The sequence below is a fragment of the Perna viridis genome, chromosome 13, assembly GCF_037379345.1.
Source record: "Perna viridis isolate PV_CMFRI_1.1 ecotype Kerala chromosome 13, ASM3737934v1, whole genome shotgun sequence".
NCBI classification, from domain to species: Eukaryota; Metazoa; Mollusca; class Bivalvia; order Mytilida; family Mytilidae; genus Perna; species Perna viridis.
In genome coordinates, this window is record NC_142457.1 from 26,854,765 (window position 1) to 26,866,457 (window position 11,693).

General features: G+C 32.8%; 1 protein-coding gene across 1 annotated transcript; it reads left to right on the forward strand.

Annotated features, from left to right (window-relative positions):
* Positions 1-3,187: 3,187 nt before the first annotated feature.
* On the forward strand, positions 3,188-9,170 carry LOC148600144 (uncharacterized). The gene is made up of 3 exons (XM_088559172.1): positions 3,188-3,484; positions 6,767-6,967; positions 8,450-9,170. The coding sequence occupies exons 1-3, from the start codon at positions 3,202-3,204 to the stop codon at positions 8,707-8,709; spliced, it is 744 nt and encodes a 247-aa protein (XP_088415298.1). The 5' UTR covers positions 3,188-3,201; the 3' UTR covers positions 8,710-9,170.
* Positions 9,171-11,693: the final 2,523 nt, after the last annotated feature.

Sequence of the window (11,693 nt, forward strand, 5' to 3'; positions counted from 1 at the left end):
ATATTCTGATATCATAATCACTTGTTGCAATGTAAAACAGAAACTTTACTTCAGCTAGATATTAATGTAATATTTAGAGTCATCAGATCCTTATTGTTTTGTTATTTACAGAGCAGAATTTTGCGAAAGTAAATTTAGATTGCAGTTTGTTGTTTATAAATATTTCTTCAGAAAATGTAATTGGGGGAGAATTCGGTGAATTAAGTGTCAGTGCCTTTACCAATAAGTCGGTAGGGGAAATATAGTATGAAAAAGCATCATTTTGATGGTAATATGTAATATGACTATTTGCACAATCAGAATCAAGGATAAAACAGATTTCTATATCATGCTGGATCAATTTTATTGAAATGCACTGAAAATGAACATTTCAGGGGCAAATAACTATCAAAACCTGCATAGAAAGAGTTGAACGTAACTTGTTACTGTGAAAGTATTATTGTTCGTGGGGTATCATTTTTCGTGGTTTTCGTGGGTAGGCCCAACCACGAAATTTGGTTCCCAATGAAAAGGAGTTTTCCTTTGATGTGTATACTGAACCCCTCAAAACCACAAATTCAAATATCTACGAACATGTGTTTCTTCCCTAATCCATGAAAATTGGTATCCACGAATTAAAGTTTCTCACAGTAAGTTAAAAACATTTGAAAATAATAGAACAATAGCACACAATCCATGCATAGTATTTTAGTTTTTAGAATACTGAAAAATTTTTAAAAAAAAAGTACTGACCTTGACCTGAGTAACATTAAAAAAATCAGTAGGTAGTGTATCTCATCACATCATATTTCGATTCTTTATTTCCATTGGAAATTCGAAAGAAAAAAAATAAGTTCGACAACTGCAGAAGTTTTCCAAAACAAATTCTCTATGCCGACTTTAAAACGCATCTTAGCCAAGGATATATTTCCTTTCTTCTTTCGTCTACCCTGGATTGCACTTTTTATGAGCATGTCGGTGGATATTTCTAGAAAAAATTTCTTACCTTACAGGTGCACCTGGCCTGGAACGTGCTCCCAGTTCTAGTGGACTCCGAGTTGCTTAATTGCTTTTGTTGTGTCCGTTTGTTTTCTGATTACATTATTTTGATTTCACTAGAATATTGATTCCTTTGATCCCTCTAGCACATAATGGTATAGTCCAAAAAATGTGTTTCTATGACTTTATAGCTGATCTGATCAGAAAGAAAGAATATTTTTGGCGAGATCCTTCAATCTCAGTTTCCGCTATATAGATGACGTATTATCTTTAAACAATCCTAATTTCGGGGATTTGATACATTGCATCTACCCAAAAGAACTTGAGATAAAGGATACTACAGACACTGTGAAGTCAGTCTCATATCTTGACCTACACTTAGAAATCGATGGTAAAGGAAAACTATTGACCAAACTTTACGACAAACGTGATGACTTTTCATTCAGAATTGTCAACTTTCCTTTCATCTGTAGCAACATCCCTTCGGCTCCTGCGTATGGAGTGTTCATATCACAACTTACACGTTATGCCAGAGCTTGCCGAAACTACGCAGACTTTTTGTATCGCGCTAGAACTCTAACAAAATGGCTTCTGGAACAGAGTTATGTTGCTACAAGATTGAAGTCATCACTACAGAAGTTTTATGGTCGTCATCATGAACTCGTGGATCGTTATGGTGTATCCATCAGCACCATGAAAACTGATTTATTCAACGGGTCATAGTTTTCCTTTCCTCGTTTGTCTACCCCGGACTTGACTTTTTATGAGCAACTCGGCGGATGTTTCTAGAATAGCAGAGGACGCTTACCCTACCGGTGCACCTGGTCCATGCTCCCAGTTTTTAGTTGAGTCCGAGTTGCTCATTTATTTTTGTTACTTTGTATGTATAATTTTAGTTACTTTGTGTTCTTTGTTGTGTATGACTGTTTTCCATGTCTGGTCTTTGTCCCTGGATTACATTCTTTTGATTACCGCTATAACCTTGGTTCCTTTGATTACTCTTAAAACATATGAAAAATATGCCGCAATTTTTCCTGTGTTGATCTTTAGTGTAAATGTGCTACTGATGTATGTTTAAGTAAGTAAGTCGTACAAACTGGTGAGTTAGTTTGTACATAAGCATAGCTATTAAGGTATCTAAAATGTTTATCTTCCCTGAATGCAAGTTATATACGTGAAATATATGATTTTTATTACTTACAGACAAATGTTTTCAATTATCACGATGATTAAAATACTTGTCATTTCAAATTGAAAAAAAATCAAAATATTTTTGGTTTGGTGACCGACAAGAACTCAGAGGAATTTCGGATAACTTGGAGAAAGACCTACTCATTATCTATCCAAAACCACATTGGGATAAAAGACACCACATTTGCTACGTTGACCTCATTTAACCTTTTCTTTAAAAAAAAAAAACACCAAAAACATGAATATAAGATGACCATCCCTTTTTCATTACCTCCTTCAAATTATACTTCATCCTTGCATTTACATGTTTACGCAAAGGGTCAAAGGGGTCATTCAGGAAAAGCTTAGATCAAAAACTAATGTATAAAAAAACACTATAAAAATATTGTTTGTATTCGGATGAGAACGCAACAGAGAATAAGAAAAAGAAATTACAATATCTAAATTGTTAAAAAAAAAGATACAGTTCACGTACAGGCGGTTTTACACTTACAGAACATGGACCAACAAAAAAGACAAATATTTGTCAAATGCAAATGGAGAAAATATGCATATATATAGTTGAAACGTTATTTAATATTCCTTTTGAGTATTGTCAAGAGGTTATCATTTTTGTTATTCCCGTTTATTTGATCGTGGTATTATCAATTGAAATTTTTATTGCACGTTCCATTGGCACAAAATGTCGATGGAGCTGTTGATCGTTAATGTTTGATAAAATCTTATAGAGCAGATTATTATTACAATTATAACATGTTATTAAATTCAACTTTTCGTGATGCTATATAGATTTTTCTTGTTTTATAGGTAAGTATTATTCGAAAGGTGTTGTCGTGTTGAAATTTAATATCAAAAGATCATGCTAATATTTATGAATTATTCATATACTTATTGCAGGAACCAAATAGCATATCCAGTAGCAAAAGGGAAAAAAGATAGTATTAAAGTAATGTTCACTTTAATTAAAATATAGTTCTTAAGCTTTAAGTCTCCATGGCGTATCTGTTGTTGTTCATGATTCTACTTTTTCTGATGTTCCCGACATTTTCTATCTCACATCATATGATTCAATATATGAAAAGTGCAATGAATTCAGACTTTGCAGACAAGAAAATCCTGGAAACTCCAATCAAATCAATAGAAGTTGAAAGTAAACTTAAATGCGTGGTTGTGTGCACCATGACATACTCTTGCTTGTCAGTTGATTATAACGAAATTTCTAGTATTTGTCTTTTGTTTGACCGAGATTTTATAACAACAGTGGAGACGACTATCGCGACTGATGTTGGATGGAATTATCGTTACATTGTTCAGGGTTTGTCATTTTTTGTTTGTTTATTGTTACAGCTTCAATCACGTAACTGTCGGAAAACCGTTAAGTGAAAAGCGAAGTTTTTATTTCGTTAGGTTTTGGGAATCGCAATAAATTGTAGCTCGCCGAACTAAAATCCAGACATTTAACATATAATTTCCATTCCATCAATAATGCAGCGGAAAGCTAAGGATTTTTATAACTTTTAATTGTACTCAGTAAAGTTAAAAGCGGTAAGGTTTTCTGCTTGGGATCAATTAAAGAAGGGGTCAAATATTAAGAATTTAAAATTTAAAATATGTAAAAAAAAAAAAGGAATTTTTCCGACAACAGTTGGCTATTTAATCACTGAACAAAAATTTCCCTAAAATTGGTTGCATTTTAGTGCAATTTCAAATATTAAGTTGGTAGACCTAGGGTAAGGGAAACAACTCTTAGAAATCATTGGAACGTTTGCATTCATTATTTTACATCAATTTCATGTAAGCATCAAAGTGACTTGGACTGATTTTATTCTGTTTCAGAGAAAAGCTTGAAAGGTTTTGCTGAAATTGAATATGATACAAACATATCACTGATTTCATGAGTTATGTTCCTTACCCTAGGTCTACCTCCTTAAGAGAATAAAAGACATCGTAGAATAATACCATTTTAATATTCTGTACTGAATAACAAATGAAATCAGCACAATTTTCTCGATTCGATTAAGAGTACCTAACATTTTAGCGGCAAGACTTTGGGTTTTTTTATTTATTATTTTACATACAATAATCATTTTTTTTCTTTTTTTTTTACATTTTTTTTAACTTCAAATAAAACGTTAACGATACAGCCATGAATAAGCGAATGAGACTCGGGTGTTAATGACAAACCTTGATTTCATGATAAATTTGATTAAATATAAAATATTAAATAAATAGGATACTATGGAAACATAGTCTTTATAGAATATTTCTTCAAAGAAAATATCGTTGTCCAGGGTAAAGGAGGATCAGGAATATGAAAGAAAAAAAGGAGGAATTGAACCATCTGTTATTTAATGTATATAAGTTGTTATGGACTAATTGTTTGCGTCCTAAAGACAATTATACATGTACAGAGCAGTTGGGGTAATTGGATTGAGCATTGAATTGATTGGTATAAAAAAGTATTATTACTCCTGTTGTCATTTTTTACAAGGTTGAAAATTTGTATTAAACATTTACAATTTCATATGATAAAGAACGTTTTCTTGAGCCCTGGTGGATATATTGACGGTAACCATTTACCAAACTGAATCTTGAATTTATAACATACAATTGTAAAAACAACTTTGCTTGCCAAGGGTTAAGATTCCGCCCCTCCCCTCACGCAAAGGGCAAAAATCGGAAATAGGTCGCTTATAAATTGGAAATGTTTAGTCGGTCTATATGATAATATATATATAAGTTAGATAATCCATTTACAACAGAAATCTTTGTAACTTTATTTTTCAAAGTCATATACTAGAAGAATTTTAAGCAAAGGCGGAGTTTTCCTCCTTTATTTAAATCCTGAATGACATCATATATATACGAACAGATCGACAGTCGCTTGAGGGAAACACAGAAAAGTCGGTAGAATTAATATCATACTAATGCACCTTATCTACACCCTAGTTGTATTTTTTTATCAAGCCCGGGTTGCTTATTAATTCTTTAGATTTATAAGTGTCATTCTTGTGATTAATTTTTGTATTAATGGTACTTTGTCTTTACTATGGATATCTCATTCTTCGTTACAATTTCCTCGCTGCTTTTCCCAAACAATGAACATTATTGGGTGCTCAATGAATGAGTAACAAATGTCAAACTTTTATATATCAGCTTAAAAAGTACTTTCAAAATTAATCATGTCAAAAAAAAGTTACATTGGATAATATTCATGCTTTTCTGTTGCACCAACAGTTCGGAAACAGGTTGTCCAAAAAGTCATTTCGAATTTTACAATTTTAGTTCAAACTCATTTTTCAACGCTCGTGTTATCTCATAAGTGTCAGTCTCTCTGAGAATCAGGCAGACGCGAACCATGATATTAAAAAAATCACCATTTTGGAAGTCTAATTTTGACTCTGAACACCATCAGCACAAAAAAAGACAAGATTTGCCATATTATTTTGGTAAATTCAGTTATTTCATTGAAATGCACTGAAAACAAACATTTTAAGGCCAGTTAACTTACAAAGTCTCATTTGTAAGCAAATCCAGTGATGCAGAGATCACATAATGGTATTTTCAAGTGGAGAGAGCACCCTTGAATGAAATTACATTGTCAGATCGGTTGGTTTTGGACATGCATGATTCTGATTTTACCTGAGTCTTACAAATACTTGCACAAAATAATTGAAAATGCACTAATGTAGATTTCATATTTAAATGAATTTCTTGAGAATTATTTGTCGATTTGTTTGACATTGCCTACACACATAAATATCCTATTATAAAAAAATAATTAAAGCAGAAATTAAATTTTTTTTAAAAAATGTAGATTTCATATTTAAATGAATTTCTTGAAAATTATTTATCGATTTGTTTGACATTGCCTACACACATAAATATCCTTTTATAAAAAAATAATTAAAGCAGAAATTAAAATTTAAAAAAATAATGTTCTTCATACAAACTCATAATTTTCATTTCATAGAAATCTGAACTAGCGGTAACGTTGTAATTCTAATATTAGATTTCGATTGATGCGCAAATTTCAAAAAAGACATGTGAGCATTTAGCATATTTACTTTTTGACACGTGTGCAAATATCGGGTAAATTTGTTCATGTGCAAAATTGCTCACGTATGTAAATTATCACAGCAGGCAATAATACGCCGCCTGATTTTACTATTTTTACCTTAACCCACTTTCTAGGTTATAGGAATAAATGCAATAAAAAAAAGTTTACATTGCCTTAAATGTAAACCATGTGATCAGTTATGCCCCTAGTGAATAAACTTTTAGAAATCAAGAATTTGTTTGATATTACTCTTTCAGTTTTATAAGCCAAGTTTTCTTTTGAAACTTTCAAAACACAGGATCATGTGGCATTTTAATTGGTCATTTCCATGGCTTGTTTACTTACAGTACAAAAAAATGTGATAAAGTTTGGCCCTAGCGTCTCTTCTGTATAGGGGGTACTGTGACAAAAAGATCTGGATAACAAAATAAAGACCCGGCACATTTTAAATTGCAAAAAAATGATCTATCTTACAAATTATGTTAAATTGAAAAAAATATTTTTCAACATCTTAGAAAGTTTGTTTACACATTTCAGATCATCAAATTTATAACTTCAAGGAAAGATGCAACTTACAAAGCACTTCAAGTCAATACTGCCTGACATTCTGTTTTTCCTATATAAACAGATCTGGGCCGATGTCTCCGTCGGATGTTCCAAATATGTGTGCCGAAGAAGAGGGCGAAGTGATCAAAGTGAATCAATACTTGAAACAGTTTTGCATGCAGCAAGCAATTGGTAAATAATTGTTTGATTTTTCATACATGTACTAAGGATCACACAAGAAAATTGAAAACAGATTCAGAAGAAACAAGTCTTACAAATGGGGTAATCATGCAGAACTGATACAAAATATTTAGTTCAGTAAGTTACAGTGACCATTTTATGAAGAAATAAAGCAAATATGATTCTCTGCCAAAAATAAGTTCACTTGTGCAGATTTGAAGTGCACTTTTTCACAGCAACATAACACAAGTGCACTTAAAATAGTACATGGCTATTATTGCGTACGTTCTATAAGCTCATTGGTTCAGTTAGTGATATGTAACCTAAATACCGTCATGCAATTATCTTAACAATAATAATACGATTTTTACTTACATGATGAACAACAAGTCTTATATGAATATCGGTAAACATGTAGAAACAAAGCTCTGAATAAACTGGAAATCTGTCTAAACCAGACATCTTCTCAGCAGATTAAAAACAATGTTAACCTGTGTAAATCAAACCCGGCTTTTACCAAACAAACCTTCAGTCTAATAGCGGCTCGATTTAGGCAGTTAAATATCGATTAAAGAGGATAATTATTGACCAAACTATATATATACGACAAATGCGATCACTTCATTCCGTATTAATACATTGTCAGTTCTCCTATCATTTGTGACAATATCCCATTGAGCACCTGCGTATGGTGTTTTCATATCACAACTCATACGTTATGAAAGCGCTTGTCGTAATTACGCAGACTTTTTACACCGCGCTAGACTTCATACAATTAAGCTTCTGGAACAGGGTCATGTTGCTACAAGATTGAAGTCATCACTACAAAAACATTACGGTCGTTCTTATTAGATCTTGATCGTAATGGTGTACCCATCTGCATCATGAAAATCGATTTATTCGGCGTGTCATAGTTTCCTTTCCTCTTTTGTATACCCCGAACTTAACTTTTTTTGTGAACAACTCGGTGGGTGTTAATCTATCGGTTCACCTTGTTCATGCTCCCGGTTTTAGTAGATTCCGAGTTACTCATTTACTTTAAATTCTTTAATGTTCGTTGTTATGTGTATTTGTTTTCTCTGTCTGTCCCTGGATTTGCGTTCTTTAGATTTCCGCCAGAATTTTGGTCTCCTTGATTACTTTTTACGCATATGGTTAAATACCGATTATTGGTATTTGGATAAAAAGGGCACAGACCATTTGACTTTCTGGAGGCGAATTTATAAGAACAAATTTTCTGGTCCGGAATTTTGCTCCAAAAAATAATTCTGACAGCTACAACTATGAACAAATATTTTGAACCAAAGGAAAGTGCTTATTCCCTAAGTAAATGTTCTTGTATTGCTCATAATGAAGAAATAATCTGGCCAGTATGAAAAGTCAATCCATCCTTACCAATCCTTTCTCCGGAAAATTAACCGGAACCTGTCTAAAAGCTCATATTTGTAATGTAATACGTGTATCCATACCAATCAATATGCATTAATGCTTCAGATCCTGTCGTCGGAGACAGAGATAAAATGCTTATACAAGGTATGCAAAACGAGAATACAGGTGAATGGACCTACTTTGATGGGACGAAAATGACCTTCTTTTACTGGGACAATAGCGACGACCAACCATCTTATAAATCACCACTTGAAACTCCTGGAAAGTATGAAGGTTTAATTGGGACCTCAACGACCGTTGCATATCGATGGCACGATTTTACAGCCGACTTTGTCACTGGAGCTGTTTGTGAGATAAAGTCTTAACTTACAATACATATATTTCATTTTTAAACTATTCTTTTAGCCTTGTGATTTCCATTTAATTTTGTGTATAAAACATTTTGTAGATTTTTTAACAACTTGGTAGAAAGTATGCATTGTATTAAAGCAAGTACATCATTTATTCTTGACGAGAAGTAGGTTATACTATAAAATATTTGTTTTCACTGTAAAAGGCGGAACAGAACAGAACAGAACAGGTATAGACAATTCATTCAATCAGTAGAGATGGCTGGATTTCCATATATATTAGGAAAAAGACATGTTATTATTAAAATGAAAAAAAAATGCTCTAACAATGAATAAAATAATCATGTCTATTTTTAACCATTAATGCATTTGTTCTGTTATTTGTTTTACCTAAAACTCTCTCATTTTCATATTTTTGTCTTGGTTTGGGACGAAAGTAAAGTGATTGCAATGTAACGTTCTCACTGAATAAAATTGTACGCTCTTTTTGTTATTTTACACTCCGTAACTTGTCAATGACGATGAATTTCTAATCTCCACATTCTGCGCCCCGCTATCTTGCAAGTGCATGTAGCTGTAGAGCTCTCCGATCCCGCTGCGTCTCGCCGCAGTTTCAGCTGTGCTTGTTATCATGGAAAGAATATAGTATTAACTTGATTTAGGTGTCTAACCTTTCCTACATGCCAACAAAATATTTCAAGTGATTGCAATCTGTTATTTGAGTGCACAAAAGAGTTTACATAAGCAAATCAACCGATTTTTTTAACAATTAACTGCATATGAAATATAAATGAAACATGCACAGAACAACGGCATACAAATTAACATTCACGACTGCTCTCAAGTGTAAGTCAGGCAAAATGGAAAAAACACCAGAAACATGCATGGTGGTGTATCTAGATTCATGTACACCTATTGATTAGGTGTCGTCAGATATATATTATTAAACAAGTACTATCTTTTCAAAAAGGCAGCCGGTGCAGTTAACTCCACTTTTTCATCAGTATGTGGCCAATTGGGAAACAGAATTGCGATCAGGTGACTGGCGTTTCCATGGAAGAGCGTCTTTAAGATCAATAGGCGGAACTATACCGACTGCGTTGACAAAAACATGACCACTGAATATGGACTTGATCTAGATACGAGACAAGTGTCAAAATTTCAATGTTTACCGGACGATATTTCACGCATTTGTGTCTTGCAATCTGGAATATTTACTACGGCTTTGAATGTTGCTACATATTCTCTAAATTTTAATTGGTTTAACGGCCTCGAATTGATGCTGGAATTTCGTTTTCACGCTCCAAGAGTGGTGAGGGTTCTTAGACACTGATTGGTCGAAATAAAAAGGGACGTGGTTTTACGCTATATGTTTGTAACTTATTTGTTTTCTTTATTATATTGTATAAATTTTGTCATCCATTATTGATTATATGAAATTATTGACCTTAAAAAGAAGCTGTGAAACCCTTAAAATAATTTTAAGAATAGTTATATGCAATATTCAATTCGATTCTCTTTGTTTTTAAAATTAATTAAAACAGAATATATAGCTTTAGCTCGATATTTAAAAAAAATAACATGTATTTCTCTCGATGTGACAAATTTAATTATCAACGAGCTATCATTGTAGATTATATATTTAATATATACATTCTGGCAAATTAACACATAATGATTTTTGACAGGATTAACTGCCAAGCGACACGAATGAATCCTTTAATGAGGTAGACCTAGGGTAAGGGACATGACTCTTGAAATCAGTGATTTGTTTGTATCATATTCAATTTCACCAAAGCCTTTTAAGCTTTCATTTGATACAGAATTAAATCAATCCAGGTTCCGTTGATGCTTACATGCAATTGGTGTTAAATACATTACACAAACGTACAAATAATTTGTAAGAGTTATGTCCCTTGCCCTCGGTCTATCTGCTTAAAATAAGAAAAGAAAAAAATGAATCATCAGAGAGTATAAAAAAACTTTTTTTTATATATCATAAACTTCGGACACTAATACGAAACAATGGATAGTGTGTTAGTCCTGAAATAGAACTGGACTTCATTAACGAACTGTGTTCGGACATAACCTACCATATACGTTGTGCTGAACTTACTAGTATACGTTAGTGTTTATCATAAGACGCATATCCAGTGTATAGAGAAAACTACAGTCATAGATATTTTAGTACAGGCGACATATATTAAATGTCATTTCTAAGTTACGTATACAATGAACGAACGTTTGGAGTTGAATGTACGCTTGATATATTGTAATGGTATTATAAATGTTCACTATAAATTTGAGGCTTGTCGTGGGCGTATCCAGTACTGGGTAAGTTGTCTTTCCTGTCGGGCGATTCTGCTTTCGAAAACGTCTCTGAAACGCCGTCCATATTGTAACATACATGCATTGTGTTCGTTAAATGCTTTACACAGACTATGAATGTCGACATAAACACGTTACAAGCCCGCTACATAGGCTTTACATTTGTAGTACACGTTTTCGGCGAACGCCAACCGTGTATCAAACATACCTGAGACGTTCGAACACACATTTTACATTGCGTTAAATGCGATATATATGAAGATTATTCTCATATATTCAAAATTTCTTTTCTTACATTCAATAGCCACGAATTACATATTCTAAATTGTACTTACCCTTTTTTGTACAATTTTTGTACAAAAATGAGCAAATAATAGACTGGAAACTCCTTTTTTCAGGAACCACTTTAAATCGTCCCTTTTTTATTGTTAAACATGAAATATTTATAAATGCAATTGGGAGAGAAGATAAAGAAAGTCGACAACTATTGTAATAGACGTAACTGATTAAATTAAATGTTTCTAAGGGCACAGCTTGATACACGAACAAAGAGGTCGCAAACTGGACAGTTTAGTGAAAACTTGGGGGCAAAAGTGGTTAGATTACTTATCAAATGAAACGGTTATGCGCAAAGCCTTTTGAAAACCCAAGCATTTCTGGCAAAAAATCCA